Genomic DNA, 22,906 nt, shown 5'->3' on the forward strand with positions numbered 1-22,906 from the left:
GCGCCACAAGGCACGTCCCTGCTTTCGTTCAGCCATGCCGGCCACATGCCCAACAAGCCTTTAACAAGCCCCTACTGTGTGCAAGGTAGCGTCTCGGATGTACAGAACGGATAAGTTGCCTTCAGGTCTTAAGAGTGAACTGTAAGGGAAATGGAGTATGTGTGCACATCGATCACACAGAATGTGAGGAGCCCAAAGAGAAAGTCTCATTTTTAACAGGAGTCAGGGTGGAGGGAGGACATTTATAGCTGCAGGGACGGGAGAAGCCTGCACTGTCTATCTAAGCTAGACCTTCACAAATGGACAGAAGGGTGATCACCACGATGTGGGGAGAGGGGAAATCAGGTGGAAGAAAAACAGCAGGAGAGAGACGAAAGAAACAAGCCAGGCTCTGAGCACGAAGCAGAGGGGCCAGTGGTTCATGCATCATTAGCTCACTGGATCAGCACGCCATCCATGTCCCAGGCCCTGAGACTCTGCAGAAGGAACCAAGTCCCTGCTGTTGTAAGCCTTCCATTCTTTTGGAAATGAGGGGAAGGAGGAGGGTGAGTGAAAGTGTTAGTGGCTCAGTTCGACTCCCACAGGCTACAGCCCTCCAGGCTTCTCTGTCCATGGAACTTGCCAGGCAAGAAAACTGGAGTGGGTTGCCATGCCCTCTTCCAGGGGAATCTTCTCAACCCAGGGATCGAACCCAGGCCTCCTGCATTGCAGTGCAGGCAGATTCTTTACCATCTGAGCCACCAGGGAAGCCCCTGGGGCAGGGGCAGGGAGGGTAGCTAACCAACAGTGAGATCTTTATGTAGCAAATGCTGTGAAAAAGACTGAAGTCAGGAAAGGGTGGGGGAAAGCTAAGGGAAGGGCATGACCGTGAGGATGCAGTTGGTGCCACACGTGGGGGAAGCCAGGCCAAAGACCAGAGCACACAACAAGACTAGCGTGGTGAAAGCCGATGGAACCAGGGAGCAGAGACAGAGCGGGAGCAGTTATGGCCCAAAGGGGGCTGGGGCCCAGACCTCCCAGGGCCGTACAGATCTAGAGGACGGACAGAGCCTTGTCCACCAGGGCTCCTAGAGGACAGAGACCACCGAGCCGACTCGGTAACCTGAGAGCCTTCCGCAAGGCACAGAGCAGGTATTCAGCTCTGGGGAGAGCTTTGAAGTCAGTGTCGTGAGACTCAGAGCCTGACGCTAGTTAGACAGAGTGACAGAACGCTTGGGTGAGGAGCAGACGACACCAGCCAGGGCAGAGCTCTCTGTGCCCTAAGAAATGACTCCTCAAGGCGAAAATGATTAACTGCAGCGAACACGGAAAATACAGTAAGGCCCCTCACCATGATCACAACGTCTTGGTAAATGGCCTTCAACACCACAGCTGAACACACACACACACGAGAAACCCTTTCCTCTTCATTCATATCTTGGACAGATCCCCAAATCATGAACTAACACCCTACAACACAGTTTAATATCATGCAACCTTAGAACACAGATGCACCATGATTTACGGGAGCAATCTCCAGACTGCAAATGTACATGGTAGATGATTCTAATTAAACGGTTTGGTGGGATCCACATGGGGTAACCAAGAAAAAGGTTCATTTATGAAAAGAAAAGCTGTGCATATCTGTGGGTACAGAGAAAGAGAGGGCAGAGGAGGGGGTCTGAACATTTGAAAAAGACTTGAAATGCACCACAGCTCCTCTGCCCTGGCAAGACACCCCTGAGGTGAAAAGCTCCAGTCTGCTCTGCACACCTGTGCTCCTTTGACATGGAGTGCCAAGGGACACAATGCCCACGTGCTCAACCAGGCACGGCTTGAAACTCACGGGCCGAGGGAGGTCTTGGCAGCACCTGTGATCTCACGGGGTTTTCCTATCCACCCCAGCCTGCCCCTGCCATCGCCTCTTCTAGGTCTCAAGCTTCCCATTCCTCATTTCTCTCTGACATCTCTCTCTGTCCCTCTGCTTGCTGCTGTAATGTAAGCAGAAGGCACCGTCAAATGGAGAATTCCGGGGTGTGTGGATTTAGCTGATAAAATAGTAAAGCAGGGGACTTCCCTGCCTGCCCAGTGGTTAGGACTCCACACTTTCAGTGTTGGGGGTGCGAGCTGGATCCCTGGTCAGAGAACTAAGATCCCATATGCCACGTGGCAAGGCCAAAAAAGAAAAAAAGAATAGTAAAGCAGGGAAGACTTACAGGAAGATTAGCTGCAATGTAATAAAAAATTTGAGCTTCCTCAGTGGCTCAGAAGTAAAAAATCTGCCTGCAATGCAGGAGACTCAGATTATCCCTGTGTCAGGAAGATCCCCTGGAGGAGGGCATGGCAACCCACTCCTGTATTCTTGCCTGGAGAATCCCAAGGACAGAGGAGCCTGGCGGGCTACAATCCATGGGGTTGCGAAGAGTCAAACATGACTGAAGCGACTGAGCACAACCAGTAATTTATGGGGGCAAAAAGAAGAAACAGTCCCAAAAGTCATCAGTGATGAAGCAAGTTACATTGTGATAGAAACATGGAAGGAAGACAAGTCTTCGGTGGCCTGGGCACAAACTCCCAGGAAAATGGTAAAAGGAAAAGCCAAACATGGAACTCTATGTCAAGTGTGAGCTCAATGTTGTTTTTTAAAAATACTCTTTATAATGCATGATTACAGTACCCAGTGTACAATTAAATATACAGAGTATAAAATATAAGTAAATATTACAAATATAAACCAGTCATTATTTCTTGGTGGAAGGATTGTGAATACTTGTGATTACATTATTCATTTCTGAATGTGTTATTTTTTGTAATAAGCATTTCAATTTATAATGAGACAAACTACCTGTTTCAGACATTTTTCTTAATCTACCCTGATTATAGCAACCGTCTTACTTCCTTTTTGCTCCTACAAATTTCTAGTTCATTTCCACTCATCTCCAGCAACGATGATGACTAACCTCAGTAGATCATAAAATCTGGGGGCTGCTGATGGTGACCATCTGAGGTCACTGATGTGGGACACAGCTTTTCAAGGTTAGCATCATGATCTGGGAGAAAAGAAGGGGGTGGAGGGTCCTCCTTCAGGCACAACAGTTCACACACACACACACACACACAATCAACAATTACTTCTCAAAACACTTACTTAGAAGCAGGAGCGCATTATTAAGAAAAATCAAAACTTTCCACTATATATACTGAAAATATTTTACTAAATACACAAACCAAGAGCCGGCAAAGAGCTGCACCGAGAGAACAGTCTTACCAACTATTTTAAGTGCTACCACAGGACTCCCCTGGTGGTCCAACAGTTAAGAGTCCACCTGCCAAAGCAGGGCACACAGGTTCCACCCCTGCTCTGGGAAGATCCCGTATTAACGTGCAGCAGCTGAGTCTGTGCTCACACACACTGAGCCCTTGCTCCAGAGCTGATGAGGCTCAACTCCTGGGTGTGCACCCCCTAGAGGGCGTGCTCTGAAACAAGAGAAGCGACTCTAAGGAGCAGCCTGTGCACCACAACTAGAGAGGAGCCCCCACTCACCACAGCTAGAGAGAGCCTGAGTGCAGCAACAAAGATCCAGAGCAACCAGAAAGTAATTAATTAAAAAAAAAAAAAACTCACCCCAGTTGTGAACTTGTTCTTTATCTCTGACAGCAATGAAGACCCAGCACAGGCAAAATGATGAAAATAATAATGATGAAAATTTAATGATGAAAATAAATAAATAAGATAAAATGCTCTGAGTGAAGAGCCAGGGAAATGAAATCTGGGCTGGGGTTGGCAGGGCCTCCCTGACCAAGTGACATCTAAGTGACCGGGATCTTATCCTACCACACAGCACAGGGAACTCTGCTCAATGCTACGCGACAGCCGGGCTGGGAGGAAGACTCTGGGGCAGAATGTGTGGCTGATAGTCCCTGAAACTATCACGTGGTTAATCGGCTACATTCCAATATAAAAGTAAAAGTTAAAAAAAAAACAAATAAACCGAGATCTTAGAGACGACGTGGGCTTTAGCACATGAAGAGCAAATGGCCATGGGGCCGAGGGGCCGAGAAGAGGAAACAGCACGTTTCCCGCACAGGCCTGGGAGCAACAACAGACATGTAGGTACATTAGGAGCCCACGACAGAATCGGCAGCAAGCTCTCATCAGATGAGCCGGCAAGTTACAGACAGCGTGTGGCAGATAATCAAATTAGTACAAGATGCTGCTTCGGAGGAGAATCACGCTGCTGTGCAGGAGGAAGAGGAATCCACTACCTCCCACCCTCGCCTGTCACTGCCATCCATCACTGCACAGGGCAAGTCCCTTCCGCAGCTACCGCGTAATTCAGCTTCAGATCATACAAGTATATCAATACAACAAGGGAAACAGAAATGCCACCACTGCGCGGACAACGCGAGGCTAAAGGGACCGAATGAAGACAGATGGCGCCTGGAACTCCACCGCTCATGGAAAACAAAGGAGCTCATCATCTTAAGTGGCTCGCGGTGGAGTTACATTCAAGGACAAGAAAGAAAAAGGCTAAGTCAGTACAGACAGACCTCACTTTATCACACTTCCGTAGATACTGTCTTTTTTTTTTCTTAAACAAACTGATGGTTTGTAGCAACCTTACATCGAACAAGTCAACCAGTGCTATTTTCCCAGCAGCGTTTGCTCACTTCATGCCTGTGTCACATTTTAGTAACACATTCCATACCGAAAACGTTCTCATTATTGTATTTGTGATGGTGATCTGATCAGTGATCTTTTGTGTTACTGTTGCAAAGACATTATGACTCACTGAAGGCTAAGATGATGGTTAGCACATTTTAGTAATAAACTTTTAAAATTGAAGTATGTATATTTTTTAGACAGAATCCTACTGCACACTTAACATACAATATAATGGGGTGCATGCATGCTAAGTCACTTCAGTCGTGTTTGACTCTTTGTGACTGTATGGACTATAGCTCGCCAGGTTCCTCTGTCCATGGGACTCCCCAAGAAAGAATACTGGGTTGCCATGCCCTTCTCCAGGGGATCTTTCCAACCCAGAGACTGAAGCTGTGTCTCTTACATCTCCTGCATTGGCAGGCAGGTTCTTTATTGCTAAATATAATGGAGTAACACAGTACAAGGATAATTTTAAAAGGACAGGGAAACCAATCACTTGGTACGACTCTCCATAGGGCAATATTTGCTCTATCACAGTGCTCTGGAACCCAGCCGGCTGTGTCCCAGAGGCCCGCCTGTAACTGATGCTGCTATCTGTTAATGGCAGGAAGAAGTTCACTTCTTTCAGCTGCTTCATCACAAGTTCTCCAAGACGGTGCATCTTGCAAGCTATTTAAGGCGCTCTATGGCAACTGCCAAGTAAGTAAATGGTCCATGAAAAAGTGATACCACTGAGACCAGAGATGGGAAAGGAAGTCAGCCTTGTAGCAAGGCAAACTTCTGAAAAATAGGAAGCCCGATAAAATAAACCAGCAGAGACACAGTACAAAACACAGCTAAAACACAGACTAACTACAACATCACCAGCAACAGAAATATTTCCAACTACATGCGTAAAACTTTCATGCTGAAGGTCAAGCAAGGAAAAAAAGACAAGATAAAACAATGTTTAAAGCCCCAGAGAGTGAGAGGGAACAACAGAGGAAGATGGGGGTGGCGGGACACTGTACGCATGAGCACTGTGGTTGTCCCTCCCAAGCCCCCAGGAAGGACATGATCACACCTGAAGGTGCAGGCCTTCCCAGGGGCATCTCCAGCTATGACCAGCTGTTTCTGAAGTGCCTTCTACATGGGGTATGAATTAAGGGGAAAACCTAGGTCACGTGTATTACATGGCGAGTAAAGTGCTATGCTGGGTGCTGAGTGAACAGATTAGATCCTGCTGACGGGCATCGAGAGGGAAGCTAAGCTCAGCAGACAGAAGAATACACCTTGTTACTGATGTCTCCTAACTCTTTCCCTGGTGTGATGCATTTATCCTTCCCATTGAAAGAAGGTAAGGGGAATGGGAGGGAAGGAGGAAAGAAATGAGGTGGGAGAGTCTAAGGAAGAAACCAGGAAGGGGTTGGAGAGAGGAAGGAAAATGAAACCACTTTCTTTTCCTACAATCAGTGTCTGCTGGTAAGAAGTTTGCACCAGCGTCTGGGTGCCTCCGGCTTTCTGCACTGCAATCTTGAGAACTCTTCATTCAGAATCTAGCTCCTTCTGGCTTTACATTCCAAAATCCCATCCCGACTCTTAACCTGAAAGGAGCAAGAAGGCTGGAGCTAACGACACACAGCATGGAGCTCAGCACAGGACAAACCGGTGCCTGCTGGATCCCTGCTGATGACCAGGATGCTCAGAACATGCGTGCAGAGAGAGCCCCTGCTAGGGGGATTCCCTACACCCTAGTTGTGAAGACAGCCAAGAGCTGCACCCAGAAGGGTGTGCTCATACTGACCAGTCTACACTTCATAAGGATTCCTTTCGAGTTTGCAAGCAAAGGGAAACTCAGACGGTATTGGTAGGAAATGAATAGTGGTAATATGTACAACCATCCTATAGAACAGTTTGTGAATGTATATTAAGAGCCTTCAGATCAGATCAGATCAGTCGCTCAGTCCTGTTCGACTCTTTGCGACCCCATGAATCTCAGCACCCCAGGCCTCCCTGTCCATCACCAACTCCCGGAGTTCACTCGGACTCACATCCATCGAGTCAGTGATGCCATCCAGCCATCTCATCCTCTGTCGGCCCCTTCTCCTCCTGCCCCCAATCCCTCCCAGCATCAGAGTCTTTTCCAATGAGTCAACTCTTCGCATGAGGTGGCCAAAGTACTGGAGTTTCAGCTTTAGCATCATTCCCTCCAAAGAAATCCCAGGGCTGATCTCCTTCAGAATGGACTGGTTGGATCTCCTTGCAGTCCAAGGGACTCTCAAGAGTCTTCCCCAACACCACAGTTCAAAAGCATCAATTCTTTGGTGCTCAGCCTTCTTCACAGTCCAACTCTCACATCCATACATGACCACAGGAAAAACCATAGCCTTGACTAGACGGACCTTTGTTGGCAAAGTAACGTCTCTGCTTTTGAATATGCTACCTAGGTTGGTCATAACTTTCCTTCCAAGGAGTAAGCGTCTTTTAATTTCATGGCTGCAGTCACCATCTGTAGTGATTTTGGAGCCCCCCAAAATAAAGTCTGACACTGTTTCCACTATTTCCCCATCTATTTCCCATGAAGTGGTGGGACCGGATGCCATGATCTTCATTTTCTGAATGTTGAGCTTGAAGCCAACTTTTTCACTCTCCACTTTCACTTTCATCAAGAGGCTTTTTAGTTCCTCTTCACTTTCTGCCATAAGGGTGGTGTCATCTGCATATCTGAGGTTATTGATATTTCTCCCGGCAATCTTGATTCCAGCTTGTGCTTCTTCCAGCCCAGCGTTTCTCATGATGTACTCTGCATATAAGTTAAATAAACAGGGTGACAATATACAGCCTTGACAAATTCCTTTTCCTATTTGGAACCAGTCTGTTGTTCCATGTCCAGTTCTAACTGTTGCTTCCTGACCTGCATACAGATTTCTCAAGAGGCAGATCAGGTAGTCTGGTATTCCCATCTCTTTCAGAATTTTCCACAGTTTCTTGTGATCCACACAATCAAAGGCTTTGGCATAGTCAATAAAGCAGAAATAGATGTTTTTCTGGAACTCTCTTGCTTTTTCGATGATCCAGTGGATGTTGGCAATTTGATCTCTGGTTCCTCTTCCTTTTCTAAAACCAGCTTGAACATCAGGAAGTTCACGGTTCACATATTGCTGAAGCCTGGCTTGGAGAATTTTGAGCATTACTTTACTAGCGTGTGAGATGAGTGCAATTGTGCGGTAGTTTGAGCATTCTTTGGCATTGCCTTTCTTTGGGACTGGAATGAAAACTGACCTTTTCCAGTCTTATGGCCACTGCTGAGTTTTCCAAATTTGCTGGCATATTGAGTGCAGCACTTTCGCAGCATCATCTTTCAGGATTTGGAATAGCTCAACTGGAATTCCATCACCTCCACTAGCTTTGTTCGTAGTGATGCTTTCTAAGGCCCACTTGACTTCACGTTCCAGGATGTCTGGCTCTAGGTCAGTGATTACACCATCGTGATTATCTGGGTCATGATGATCTTTTTTGTACAGTTCTTCTGTGTATAGGATACATTATATATACCCTCTGGCCTGGTAATTCCATTCTACTTTTTTCTCCCTTGAGGAGGCAGTACTCATGGATCAGCACAAAGATTTAGCTACAAATGTGTTCACCCCAATTGCTCATCATAGCACCAAACTACACAACAGAAACACCTACCAACAGAAGATAAGTAAGGTATGGAATGGCCATACAAAGGGATCGCACATGGACTTAAAATGATAGAGGATAACACATATGAAGAGGAAAAGACACGTAAGTGCAAGAAACTCCCACAAGCCCAGTGTGAACCCATCTGGTAAAAGAACACATAAATGTACATAAATATAAAAGTATACATATGTACACATATATGCACATACACACATGGAGAAAGACAGACGTGACTAGACAGTGGGGTAAACAGAAGTACAGACTAGAATATACAGCAACATGTTCACTGCAATGATTTCTTTTTTGCTTGTTTGTGATCTCAAAATTTTCCATAATGAACACATGAAAATAAAAAGGTTAAAAATAATCATCACTCAGGGACTTCCCTGGTAGTCCAGTGGTTAAGACTTCTCTGAAACTGGAGCCTATTATATAGAGTGAAGTAAGCCAGAAAGAAAAACACCAATACAGTATACTAATGCATATATATGGAATTTAGAAAGAAGGTAATGATAACCCTGTATGAGAGACAGCAAAAGAGACACAGATGTATTGAACAGTCTTTTGGACTCTGTGGGAGAGGGCAAGGGTGGGATGATATGGGAGAATGGTATTGAAACATGTATAATATCATATGTGAAACAAATCGCTAGTCCAGGTTCGATGTACGATACAAGGTGCTCGGGGCTGGTGCACTGGGATGACCCAGAGGGATGGTATGGGGAGGTAGGTGGGAGCGGGGTTCAGGATGGGGAACACATGTACACTCATGGCAGATTCAAGTCAATGTGCAGCAAAAGAAATACAATATTGTAAAGTAAAATAAAAAAAAGAAAAAAGAGAGACTTCTCCTGCCAAAGCAGAAAGTGCGGGTTCGATCCCTGGTCAGGGAGCTAACATCCTACATGCCTCGTGGGCAAAATATCAAAACATAATAGAGAAACGATATTGCAACAAATTCAATAAAGACTTTAAAAATGGTCCACATCAAAAAAATTTTTTCAAAAAAATCATCACTCATCTGTCCTCATCCCCTGATGTCAGTGACCTGACTTGAGACCACCTTCAGAGTCAGGGGCCATGCACAGCTCCTGAGCTGGCCTTGACGCCCACCAATCCCATCCCAACACTACACTCCATGAAGCTCCCTGGACCACTTGCCAAACACAGGTGTGATTTTTGACTTTAGGTATTTTCGGTCCAACTGGATTTGAAACCTAGGCATTTTTCCCCTTTAGAATTTAATTATCCACATACAGTATATCCATTCAAACGGGCTCCCCACTGGCTAGTGCTTAAATAAAAATTTGAGCTAATGCACAAATAAAAATTTCTCCTTTCTCCTTTCAAGACTGAAATGAACTTGGAATGCATATAATTTTGCTTTGAGCACTTTCTAAAAGCTGTGAAAGTGCCCATACTCTGCCAAGTTAGTCCCCTGTTTACAGCCTCAGAGTGAGACAGAGGACACCTGAGGAGTGGGCTTGGTTTCTTCTTAAAGACACCGGGCCACTGAGGAGGAATGTTTTCCCTGCAGTGAAACTGTTTCCTGGCAAAGACCCTGGCTGGGCGCTTCTCCAAAGTGGAGGTCCCTCCCGAAGGAAGTCCCTGGGCTGCTTCGCCTCCTCCAAAAGTCCTCTGGCACCAGGCACCACATATGTGTGCACACAAATCCTGGCTTCCAGAAAGCCAGCGATGTGGGCCAGCAGTCAGTTCCCAAACAAGGACCTCGGACACGACATACCCAACGCCATGTGCCCACGTGGGCCAATTAAATGTTCTTGGGTAACAAAGATTCACTTCTTAAAAGTCGAAATCTTACTGTGATGCACAGCATGGGTTTTTGGAGAAAACTTCTCTTTGGAGAATTACTAGGCTGCCTGTTGAGACCAGGTGCTTTGAAGATGAGTTGGGTCTTACTGCATATAATCATTTACAAACCAGATTTAATTCTTCCAGAGAACTCTGCTCTAATAGGCACTGGATGCTAAGTAACAAACATTTTTAACCTACTGCAATAAACATACTCACATCTACATGATACCGAGGAAACCAAAAGATATATGAATGGGTAACAGTTAAGAAAGTCACAAAATGTGTAAGAAGTACATCTGTGTGCATGACAGCCTCACAAAGATGAGGCCCAGCTACACTGGAGACTCTAAAGTGTGTGCGACCATTTGAAGCACAAGGCCCCTGGACACCCATGAATGGACACACCTGCTGCTGCTGCCAAGTCTCCATCTCAGGAACATCTGTGACGTGCTCACTACATGCAAGATGCTGGAGACTCAAAGATGAGTAAGGCGTGGCTCCTGCTCTCAGGAAGCCTGGTGGGCGAGCAGGCAAAAGCATTAATGACATGAATTTGGGAAAGGCTATGGTGATAAAGGTGTGAGCCAGACACCTGGCAGAGAATGAAGAGGAAGCACTGAGCTCAAACTGGAGACACACAGAATGCCTCTGAGGAGACAACTCCTGTACGCACCCACCTTGGAAGACGAAGAGGACTGGCCATGGGAAGGAGAGTGGGAGGGATTTGTAGACGGTTTCATAGATGGATTTGGCCTGGAGAGAGCTGTGAAAGACGTTCTGTCCACTTAAACCAAACCATAAATTTCAAGGCAGAAAGTGACAGAAGATGATAGTAGGGGACAAATGGGTGGCTGTGTTTGGGGCCTGGAGGGCATTCCAGAGGCACCACGGGCTGGGCCCCATGCTGGGGTCATCACGAAGGGTTAAGGGGGGCATTGAGTGAGCTCCATCCTGTGGCCGGTTCCAGGGGCAAGTCCATGAGTAGTCCCCCAACCCAGTAAAACCTTGAGAGGAAACCAGGAATCCCGTGCACGGCCAAGGGAGTCCTGACAACACCAGAAGCTCAGCTACTTCTCATGGACCTACCACGCTGGCACTTAAAGAGTAAAGTCCCTCCCGAAGGTTCTCCACGATGAGGAGCAGCATGATTCTCAGAATGAACTTGTTGGAAGAGGAGGTGGGAGACTGGAAGGGGGTAGCTGGAGAGGCAGAGGCCCTGTGTGCAGCCAATTCAGGGAGAAAAAGTTTCCCGATGGACAGAGAGGGCTGAGATTTCTCTCAAGTGACAGGAAAGCCGCTGGTGCTCAAGGGGAAGGAGCGGCTCAAACTCAAGAACCCAACAAAGATGTGTTCACGAGGCTTTAATGAGAGTAACTAAGAAGAAGAGAGGGTGTGTGTGTCAGTGGGGGGCGGTGGGGAGAGGCATGCTGTAGGGTACCTGACTTTATTAAGCTAATACTAAGCATTAGGGAATCAGGAAGGCAGAAAGCTAGTTCGGCTACGACGTGAAAGTTTAAAGGCAAAAGGAGAATGCTGATCCCAGACCAGTCCTGAGAGAGGCGACAAGGCAAATACAGGGTAGCTCAGTTCAGTTCAGTTCAGTTCAGGCACTCAGTCGTGTCCGACTCTTTACGACCCCATGAATCGCAGCACGCCAGGCCTCCCTGTACATCACCAACTCCCGGAGTTCACTCAGATTCACGTCCATTGAGTCAATGATGCCATCCAGCCATCTCATCCTCTGTCATCCCCTTCTCTTCCTGCCCCCAATCCCTCCGAGCATCAGAGTCTTTTCCAATGAGTCAACTCTTCGCATGAGGTGGCCAAAGTACTGGAGTTTCAACTTTAGCATCATTCCTTCTAAAGAAATCCAGGGCTGATCTCCTTCAGAATGGACTGGTTGGATCTCCTTGCAGTCCAAGGGACTCTCAAGAGTCTTCCCCAACACCACAGTTCAAAAGCATCAATTCTTCGGCACTCAGCCTTCTTCACAGTCCAACTCTCACATCCATACATGACCACAGGAAAAACCATAGCCTTGACTAGATGGACCTCTGTTGGCAATGTCATGTCTCTGCTTTTCAATATGCTATCTAAGTTAGTCATAACTTTTTTTCCAAAGAGTAAGCGTCTTTTAATTTTATGGCTGCAGTCACCATCTGTAGTGATTTTGGAGCCCCCCAAAATAAAGTCTGACACTGTTTCTACTGTTTCCCCATCTATTTCCCATGAAGTGATGGGACCAGATGCCATGATCAGTTTTCTGAATGTTGAACTTTAAGCCAACTTTTTCACTCTCCTCTTTCACTTTCATCAAGAGCCTTTTCAGTTCCTCTTCACTTTCTGCCATAAGAATGATGTTATCTGCATATCTGAGGTTATTGATATTTCTCCTGGCAATCTTGATTCCAGCTTGTGCTTCTTCCAGTCCAGCGTTTCTCATGATGTACTCTGCACAGAAGTTAAATAAACAGGGTGACAATATACAGTCTTAACGTACTCCTTTTTGCTATTTGGAACCAGTCTGTTGTTCCATGTCCAGTTCTAACTGTTGCTTCCTGACCTGCATATAGGTTTCTCAAGAGGCAGGTCAGGTGGTCTGGTATTCCCATCTCTTTCAGAATTTTCCACAGTTTATTGTGATCCACACAGTCAAAGGCATAGTCAATAAAGCAGAAATAGATGTTTTTCTGGAACTCTCTTGCTTTTTCGATGATCCAGCAGATGTTGGCAATTTGATCTCCGGTTCCTCTGCATTTTCTAAAAGCAGCATGAACATCTGGAAGTTCAAGGTTCACGTATTGCTCAGATGACCATTATATCTACTACTATGGGCAGGAATCCCTTAGAAGAAATGGAGTAGCCATCATGGTCAACAAATGAGTCTGAAATTCAGTACTTGGATGCATTCTCAAAAATGACAGAATGATCTCTGTTCATTTCCAAGGCAAACCATTCAATATCACAGTAATCCAAGTCTATGCCCCAACCAGTAACGCTGATGAAGCTGAAGTTGAATGGTTCTATGAAGACCTACAAGACCTTTTAGAACTAACACCCAAAAAAGATGTCCTTTTCATTATAGGGGATTGGAATGCAAAAGTAGGAAGTCAAGAAACACCTGGAGTAATAGGCAAATTTGGCCTTGGAATACGGAATGAAGCAGGGCAAAGACTAACAGAGTTTTGCCAAGAGAATGCACTGGTCATAGCAAACACATTCTTCCAACAACACAAGAGAAGACTCTACACATGGACATCATTCTACAGATGGTCAACACCAAAATCAGACTGATTATATTCTTTGCAGCCAAAGATGGAGAAGCTCTATACAGTCAACAAAAACAAGACCAGGAGCTGACTGTGGCTCAGATCATGAACTCCTTATTGCCAAATTCTGAAATTGAAGAAAGTAGGAAAATTGAAGAAAGTAGGGAAAACCACTAGACCATTCAGGTATGAGACCTAAATCAAATCCTTTATGATTATACAGTGGAAGTGAGAAACAGATTTAAGGGACTAGATCTGATAGATAGAGTGCTTGATGAACTATGATCAGAGGTTCGTGGCATTGTACAGGAGACAGGGATCAAGACCATCCCCATGGAAAAGAAATGCAAAAAAGCAAAATGGCTGTCTGAGGAGGCCTTACAAATAGCTGTGAAAAGAAGAGAAGTGAAAAGCAAAGGAGAAAAGGAAGATATAAGCATCTGAATGCAGAGTTCCAAATAGCAAGAAGAGATAAGAAAGCCTTCCTCAGAGATCAATGCAAAGAAATAGAGGAAAACAACAGAATGGGAAAGACTAGAGGTCTCATCAAGAAAATTAGAGATACCAAGGGAACATTTCATGCGAAGATGGGCTCAAAGGAAAGAAATGCTATGGACCTGACAGAAGCAGAAGATATTAAGAAGAGGTGGCAGTAATACACTGAAGAATTATACAAAAAAGATCTTCACGACCAAGATAATCACGATGGTGTGATCACTCACCTAGAGCCAGACATCCTGGAATGTGAAGTCAAGTGGGCCTTTGAAAGCATCACTATGAACAAAGCTAGTGGACGTGATGGAATTCCAGTTGAACTATTTCAAATCCTGAAAGATGATGCTGTGAAAGTGCTGTACTCCATATGCCAGCAAATTTGGAAAACTCAGCAGTGGCCACAAGACTGGAAAAGGTCAGTTTTCATTCCAATCCCAAAGAAAGGCAATGCCAAAGAATGCTCAAACTACCGCATAATTGCACTCATGTCACACGCTAGTAAAATAATGCTCAAGATACAGGGTAAGGGATCCCGAACTCTTCACATGTCTCCAGGGCCAGGCCTGCTGAAGCCTGTGGGATGGAGCCCAGGGCGGGGGGACATGGACTTTTGCCAGGAGGAGCAGGCATGCAGCCAGGGCCGGGTGAGCTGCACAGCGGCCGGAACGCAGAGTCAGCCCAGAGGAGTCCAAGTGCCCAGTGCAAAGGCTACCAGTGCCCTGACTCCCGCCAGGCTTTACCAAAGTCTGCCCAGTGAGCGCGCTTATGCACCAAGGGGTCTGAGCCCCAGTTCAGGGTGGACAAACAAGGGCCCTCACTCAGCAGCTGGGGGATGCAGGGGACCCGCCTTCCCGGGGGCCTGTGACAGGTGGACTGGACCCCGAACCCCCACAGGGAGATGGTGGCTGACCCCAAGTTCACAGGCAGTTCCTCCTGGAAGGAAGTTCACGGCCAGGGCCCAGGTTTTCAAGGCAAGGCTCACTGTCCTCCCCGCCTCTCCTCCTATATCCGCCTTTCTGCTGGGGAGCTAGCAACACCCAATCAACTACTAAAACCAGAAATGGATGCCAATGGCTTTTCCTTCTTTCCTGCCCACATCCCATTACCCACCCAGGCCTCATCACTTCCTGCCCAGGGCACCTCTGCAGCCCAGGCCTGCCTCTAGGCTCCTTCCACTGATGTCTCAGTTCAAGCTCCCCTCCACGTCCTTCCTGCAGTGCCCTCAGCACCCTTCACTGTTCCATCTCTGTGCCATTATGAACACATCTCTCCTTGACTAATAATACTTCCTGGATCCATACCCCATGGACTGGGTTTTGAGATATCTGTGAGTGAGCTGGTTGAACTGAACTTGGCAGGGCTTGAAGGGGGTCATCAGGATACATGGATCTGTCCTTGTCAGACGGACAGTGCAATTTAGTCACTCAGTTGTGTCTGACTCTATATGACCCCATGTACTGCAGCATGCCAGGCCTCCCTGTCTATCACCAACTCCAGAGCTTGCTCAAATTCATGTCCATCAAGTCAGTGATGCCATCGAACCATCTCATCCTCTGTTGGCCCCTTCTGCCTTCAATCTTTCCCAGCATCAGGGTCTTTTCCAATGAGACAGTTTGTTGTATCAGGTAGCCAAAGTATTGGAGTTTCAGCTTTAGCATCAGTCCTTCCAATGACTATTCAGGGCTGATTTCCTTTAGGGTTGACTGGGTGGCTCTCCTCGTAGCCCCAGGGACTCTCAAGAGTCTTCTCCAAGAACGCAGTTCAAAAGCATCAATTCTTCAGTGCTCAGCTTTCTTTATAGTCCAACTCTCACATCCATACATGACTACTGGAAAAACCACACCTTTGACTAGATGAACCTTTATCAGCAAAGTAATGTCTCTGCTTTTTAATAAGCTATCTAGGTTGGTAATAGCTTTTCTTCCAAGGAGCAAATGCCTTTCAATTTCCTGGCTGCAGTCACCATCTGCAGTGATTTTGGAGCCCAGAAATAAAGTCTCTCACTGTTTCCGTAGTTTCCCCATCTATTTGCCATGAAGTGATGGGACTGGATGCCACGATCTTAGTTTTTTGAATGTTGAATTTTTTTTAATTTTATTTTTAAACTTTACATAATTGTATTAGTTTTGTTTAAGCCAGCTTTTTCACTCTTTCAATTTCAAGAGGCTCTTTAGTTCTTCATTGCTTTCCGCCATAAGGGTGGTGTAATCTGCATATCTGAGGTTATTGATATTTCTCCCGGCAATCTTGATTCCAGCTTACGCTTCATCCAGGCTGGCATTTCACATGATGTACTCTGCATATAAGTTAAATAAGCAGGGTGACAATATACAGCCTTGACGTACTCCTTTCCCAATTTGGAATCAGTCTGTTGTTCCATGTCTGGTTCAGACTGACTCTCATTAGTTATTTACTGTACTTACTGGGGGAGCAGACCTTGAGATTTTCCATCTTTCTGTATTTCCAAACACTATTTTCCAGATAGGATATTCTTGAGAATATGGAAGAAAAACAGAGTGAAGCAAAAGCACAATGAGGTAACATTGCACACCCATTAGGGTGACCACTATCAAAAACAAAAAAACAGAAAATAACTGTCTTCACAACTGCCAATAGGGGAAACAATGCAACTGTCCACTGATAGATGAATGAATATGTAAGATATGACATATACATGCAGTGGAATGTCATTTAGCCTTAACAAGAAAGAAATTGATACCTGTTACAGAATGGATGAACTCTGAAGACATTATACTACACAGAATATACCAGTTACACAAAGAAATACTGTATGAATCCACTGATATGAGGTACCTAGAGAACAGACAGACAATGGAATGGTGGTTGCCAGGGTGACGGGGGGTGGGGGGTTGGAATACTATTTAATGAGTACAGAACTTCAGTTTTATAGCAATGGAGTTCTGGAGGTTAGCTGCAGTGATGTGGCACACTTAATACTGCCATACTCTTAAAACGGTTAAGATGGCAAATGTCATGTTAAGTGTATCTCGCATGTGTGTGTGCTTAGTCGTGACCAACTCTTTGACCCCATGGACTGAAGCCTGCCAGGCCCCTATGTCCAGAGGATTTCCCAGGCAAGAATACTAGAGTGGGCTGCCCTTTCCTTCTCCAGGGGATCTTCCCAACCCAGGTATCAAAGCTGTGTCTCCTGCATCTCCTACACTGGCAGGTGGATTCATCTTAGCACAATTTTAAAAAGGAATGAAGAAATGAGATAGCATATGCTTACGAGTACAGAGAAAACAATTCTCTGTTGTATTTTGGGCCATACATTTTAATCACAATCCTTATTCTAAGCACACCTACCAGAACTTGTAAAAATGCTACCTGCACACAGGTGCTGAGAACATGCCAGCAGAACCTGAGCTGCCATCTCTCCTGCCCCATCCTGCCAAAGTGCATCTCCCCAAAGAACAGCCGTCTGTTTATCAAAGCAAATTGCACACATCCTGGCTTGGCTTTCAGAGCACTCCCCAGCCAGGCCCCGACCTGCAGAATCTTCTTATCTCTTCTAGCACTCAGCACGACTCCTGCCAGCACTCACCTGGTTTCCTCCCCCAGAGCATCTACTCTCCAGGGCGAAACTTTCTCTTCCTGCAGACCTCTCAGGGCCCAGCACACGATCCAGTTCACTGGACAGGATAGGACCTCCTCAAAGAGAACTGAGGGGAGCGACTTGGGGTTCTGCCTGACGAGCATCCAGGGCTAAATTTCTGCTCAGTGTTCAACCTGCTTTGTTCTCCAAGATAAGGCATCTTACAGACTTCTAGCATTTTCATATCCTCAGCTATGGAGAAGGAAGTGCTAGGGAAGGCTCCTCAGAGCCCTGCTGTGCCTTCCACACCACCTCCTCCTGCCAGGGGCCCTGGAGACTCACTACAGGCTGCGTGTTGCTACAGCAATGAGACTGCACAGAAGAAAGGGAGAAGCCCCCCATTCCGTTCATCCAGTGGCGCTTAACCTCGGTCACAGGTATTTATACCTGCAAGGCTTCCCAGGTAGCTCAGGGATAAAGCACCTGCCTGCAACACAGGAGATGAAGGTTCTATCCCTGTGTCAGCAAGATCTCCTGGAGAAGGAAATCACAACCCACTCCAGTATTCTGGCCTGGGAAATCCCATGGACAGCAGAGACTGGCAGGCTACAGTCCATGGGGTCGCAAAGAGTTGGACACGACTTAGTGACTAAATGACAACAAATTTACACCTGTTCCATCAAAAAAGGTACAAACAAGCCACTGCAGCTTTATTCCTACTTTGTTTTGCCGAGTTCCGGAGCAGATAAACTGTACAGGGTGCCTGCTTCCCATAAATCAGAGGCAGTGACTTTTCTCCAATTATGTTTTAATTCATGGGCAATAGTTCTCTGTAACAAGTGGCAATTGGAGGGGGCAGCTAGAATCAGGGGGATGAAGTATCAAGTCATTTGAATTTGAATTGGTACAGATGAGCACTGCAAAGGTGGCAGATATGAGATGCATGGATGAACGGGTCACCACAGCTGCGCCCACTCATCCAGCACCGTTTCCACAGCCAACAACAAACCGATTCTCACTGTGTTCCCAGACTGCCTTGGCCCAAGTCTTCACGTCTTCATGAGGCCCTCTTCGCACCTTTTGCCTGAGGATCTTGAAGATGAGCTTGAGGTTATTCCACCAATTGTAGTGTCATTCTGGAACTGACTCATGCCTCAGATACACATTCCTCTGCATGATGTGCCATTTTCCACCATTAGGAACACACGTGCCAGAGGAATCAGTGAAGAACCTTCTCCCCCACAGAGGACATGTGCGAAGTGAAGGGAAAGTCGCTCAGTCATGTCCAACTCTTTACGACCCCATGGACTATACAGTCCATGGAATTCTCTAGGCCAGAATACTGGAGTGGGCAGCCTTTCCCTTCTCCAGGGGATCTTCCCAACCCAGGGATCGAATCCAGGTCTCCTGCATTGCAGGCGGATTCTTTCCCAGCTGAGCCACAAGGGAAACCCAAAGAATACTGGAGTGGGTAGCCTAGCCCTTCTCCAGGGGATCTTCACAACCCAGGAATTGAATTGGGGTCTCTTGAATTGCAGGCGGATTCTTTACCAACTGAGCTATCAGGGAAGCCCCAAGGACATGTGTGTGGAGAAGGAAATGGCAACCCACGCCAGTATTCTTGCCTGGAGAATCCCATAGACGGAGGAGCCTGGTGGGCTACAGTCCACGGGGTCGCAAAGAGTCGAACACGACTAAGCGAGCGACTTGACTTAAAGGACATGTGTGAAGTGAAGTCACTCAGTCATGTCTGACTCTTCACGACCCCATGGACTGTAGCCTACCAGGCTCCTTCGTCCATGGGATTTTCCAGGCAAGAGTACTGGAGTGGGTTGCCATTTCCTTCTCCAGGGGATCTTCCCAACCCAGGGATCAAACCCAGGTCTCCTGCATTGTAGACAGACGCTTTACCGTCTGAGCCACCAGGGAAGCTAAGGACATGTGCATCTCACTATAAATTCATTTTTAATCTGTTTGCTAAACATTCATCAAGCATGTTACGTGAATGACACTACAGAATATAGAAATTAGTAAGACCAGCCTCTGACCTCTAAAAATTTCCAACCTGATAGGAAAGATACACGGACTGAACTCTCACCCCATCGCTAGCTCAGGGGGTCATTTCTGCTGCCCTCACCTCAGAAGCAGGTTTGCCATCTGCCCAGTTGTTTAAATCCAAAGCCTGGGACAGCCCTCAATTCCATGACACTCCATCTCCATGATGACCACCCAGACCCAAGCCGCTGGTACCTCCCACATGGACTAAGGCAGCAGCTTCCTAAATGGTCTCTCGCTTCTACACTACCTTCTCCAAACGCCGCATGTACTAACATCTGCAGTAAATTAATCTTCACGTTCCTCTACTGCTTAAAGACATCTAACAGCTTCCCAGCACTCTTGGGAAACAGCCAAACTCTTTCCGGGGGTCTCCAAGGCCCACATCAGCTGGCCCCCTGTGCTCCCGGCATCCCGCCCTCTGGTGACTGCACCCATCTGCTCTGCCCTCGCCCCACCTCCTGGCTGGATGCCACGTGCCTGCTTCCTCTTCCTCTGCCTGGAGATACCCGCCGCTTCCAGTCACACAAGCATCATCCTCTCTCCACATGAGCCTTAAAGGAAATGTTCCCGCCTCAGGAGGCCTCTCCTGATCGCTCCATCTAGGACTGCCCGAGACGGTCTACTTTCATCTCATTTTCATTTTCTACCCTTATTCATAAACGACCTGTGATGGCTGCTCCCCTGGAGCGACCTGTAAGCCCACCAGGGCTCTTACTGGGAACTGTGTCCCCAAGGGGAGAACCATGCCTGCTTCTCAGGAGGGGCTGAGAAAAAGGACCTGCTGACAGACAAGCGCGCATCACAAAGAACAAGACAAGGCTGCCAGAGATGGAGCGATGAGCCGTGAGAAAGCCGTGGGAGGAGGCAGTTAGGAACAGCATCCAGAGGAGTCCGCGTGTACTGCGCCTCAAGGACGGGCAGACGGCACCACCAAAGGCACACCAGGCTCTGGGGCTAGCAGAGGAGAAGCCCCGAAGGCATGACTGGTCCAGGGCAGTCTGGGCAACGAAGCAGGACCCAAAACGGAACAGCTGGTGCCCAGAGCAAGGAGGGGGAGGGTGGGGTGGGGTCCAGCATGGATGATGGAGAGCTGAGCTGTCAACAGGGTGGGGAGGTTCACCAAGGCCTGGGATCTTAGGTTTCAGACCAGGAAAAATCACTGAAAAGTTCTGAGGGCAAAGCTGCTACATTCTGACCTACATTTCAAAGACATTGCGAAAAACCACTTTAGCTTAAATACAAGCGAACAACAACAAAACAGCATCACTTTTAAGAGAACAAGCATCGTCTCCAGCATTTGGAGGAGATCCATCTGTAAGGCCTGGGAGAGCGGGGCCCACAGCTGGCAACACTGCGTCCCAGAGCTCAGGCTGAATGCAGATCACTTTCTGTTTTCAGAGGCATGGAACGGTCACGTGTTACTGTCAAGCCTACCCAGAGTCGAAGGCGCCACCATCAAGCACAACGAAGCTGGTACCTGAATCCTGGGACAGGAAATGGGTTCCAAGCGGGGAGATGAATCCACCCGTGTAAACACGCTACATACTCCCAAAGATTCAAGCAGCCCCACAACACTGAACAGATGGGAACGTGCTTCTTAAATTGAAGACAACCCTAAACACCTGTGTGTTACATTAAACACAAAGTGAGCATGTGAAAGACGCAGTCTCAGTCATGGTAGAAAGCTGCTGCTAAAACCACAGGGAGGAATTAAAGACCGGAAACCTGACGAGCTTCCCTAGAACCAATAACCCAGCTGCTCTGAGACTGTTCTCATGTTTCAGGGGTCTTACCAATCACCAAGGGTTAGTCCAAGACAGATTTACCTAAACAAGCACAACTCTTCTCAGTAACCCTGTCATAAGATGGAAAGGCTTCATGAACAGTGCTGGCAAGGGCTGACAGAAGGGACCAGCCTGTGTGCACGTACAGGAGTTCTGCAAGGAGAGAGGGGCCCAGGAGTCTGCAGCCAGTGGTCTACTAACCGGACCTGGGCTTCAGTCTGCTTGCCGAGAGAAAGAAGAATCCAGAAACATGACTGAAGGCCCCCTCCCAGCTTTAAACTCCTACAACAGTGAAGAAAGTCCTTATAGGCTTGTCTACTGTCCACAAACAGGAGGACTGACCTGAGCTGAGGGACGAGGTATTTACATTATGAGAAGTGCTGAGCTGGGGGCAATAGGCCATGGAACCGGTTCCCAGGTGGGAAACCGCGCCCCATGTGGGGAAAGGCAGGTAGGAACAGAGTCAGAGCACAGGCTGGGAATCAGGCCAACCTAGGCTCACACCATGGCTCTGACCCTGAAACTGTAGCGAGCAAACCTGTATGAACTCTCTACGTATGTGAGAGAGAGTCACTGTGACATACAGGAGCTGACGAAGGCGAGGCACTCAGGACAGTGCCTGGGACAGTGACAACCAATGGACCATCAGTTCCGGAAGATGGCAGTGTTGTCAATTTTAACACGTTTAGCTATGAGATTTACCTCCACCATTTTACACGAGATTCTCTTTGCAGGAAAGATAAAATTATGGACTCTCACACGCCTGGCAAGGACCCCAAAGTCCTTCCATCCACTTCTCTGTTTTGAGGCATTTTCGTGACGGTTTTGTGAATGGAACCATGGAGGACTTGGGCAATTAAGCTAACTGCTCAAGGTCACCACCACCAAGTCCATTTAAACCACCACCGTGTGTGGTCTCAGTGATCTCCTAGAGCCTGGAAGGAGTGAACACGACTCCTTGGGCATCTGAAGCCCTAAGAACCAAAGCTGTTTCTGAGATTACACCACAGTTACAAAATCAAGTGGAAGTACCTGAGCCAAAGGGATTGTGCACTGAGTGATCCAAGTGTCAGCTCTAAATATTAGACTGCTATGAAGACAAGAAGGAAGCCGTGATGAGCCTTCCCAATGCTGATTATCCTCATAATAGGATACTCATACACAGTGAGCGCTGGAAAGGAACCTGAAAAATCGCTATGGCTGATGTGATAAAGGAGGGTTGACTGCAGAAGCTTTATTTACCTGATTTTTTCCTTAAGTAAGTGACTTTAATGGGGTCAACAGAGCAAACACAACCACAGGGACGACCCCAGGGAAGGCAAAGCTGCTGTCCACTCACCCTGGGTTGTACAGCATGACGGCGGAGAGGTTCTCGCGGGACTTGGACAGGTCACTCATGGACAAGCTGAGAGAGGACAGAAGGCCGCTCTAAGAGCAGACACAGGGCAGAGCGGTTACCTCAGTGGCAGGAGAAGGCCGTGCTCTGTGCGCACGCCTCTCTCCTGGGAGAGGCAGTGAGGGGCCCAGCACCCCCTGGAGCCCACACACAACTGCGCCCTCTGAGGACGGAAGCTGCAGCAGCCAGGCCCGGGGTCTATCCGGAACCCAAGCCCCCCGC

At 47.2% G+C, this 22,906-nt stretch overlaps 1 protein-coding gene across 6 annotated transcripts in view; it reads right to left on the reverse strand.

Moving 5' to 3' along the window:
• The window catches only part of KIF16B (kinesin family member 16B), a 307,508-nt gene that overhangs the window by 109,280 nt on the left and 175,322 nt on the right, over window positions 1-22,906 (reverse strand). For all 6 annotated transcript variants that reach the window (XM_070800719.1, XM_070800718.1, XM_070800715.1 and 3 more), the window contains exon 17: window positions 22,628-22,716. In XM_070800719.1, the coding sequence (XP_070656820.1) occupies window positions 22,628-22,716 (89 nt within the window). The remainder of the gene's footprint in view (window positions 1-22,627; window positions 22,717-22,906) is intronic.

This window comes from Bos indicus, chromosome 13 (assembly GCF_029378745.1).
Source record: "Bos indicus isolate NIAB-ARS_2022 breed Sahiwal x Tharparkar chromosome 13, NIAB-ARS_B.indTharparkar_mat_pri_1.0, whole genome shotgun sequence".
Classification (NCBI taxonomy): Eukaryota; Metazoa; Chordata; class Mammalia; order Artiodactyla; family Bovidae; genus Bos; species Bos indicus.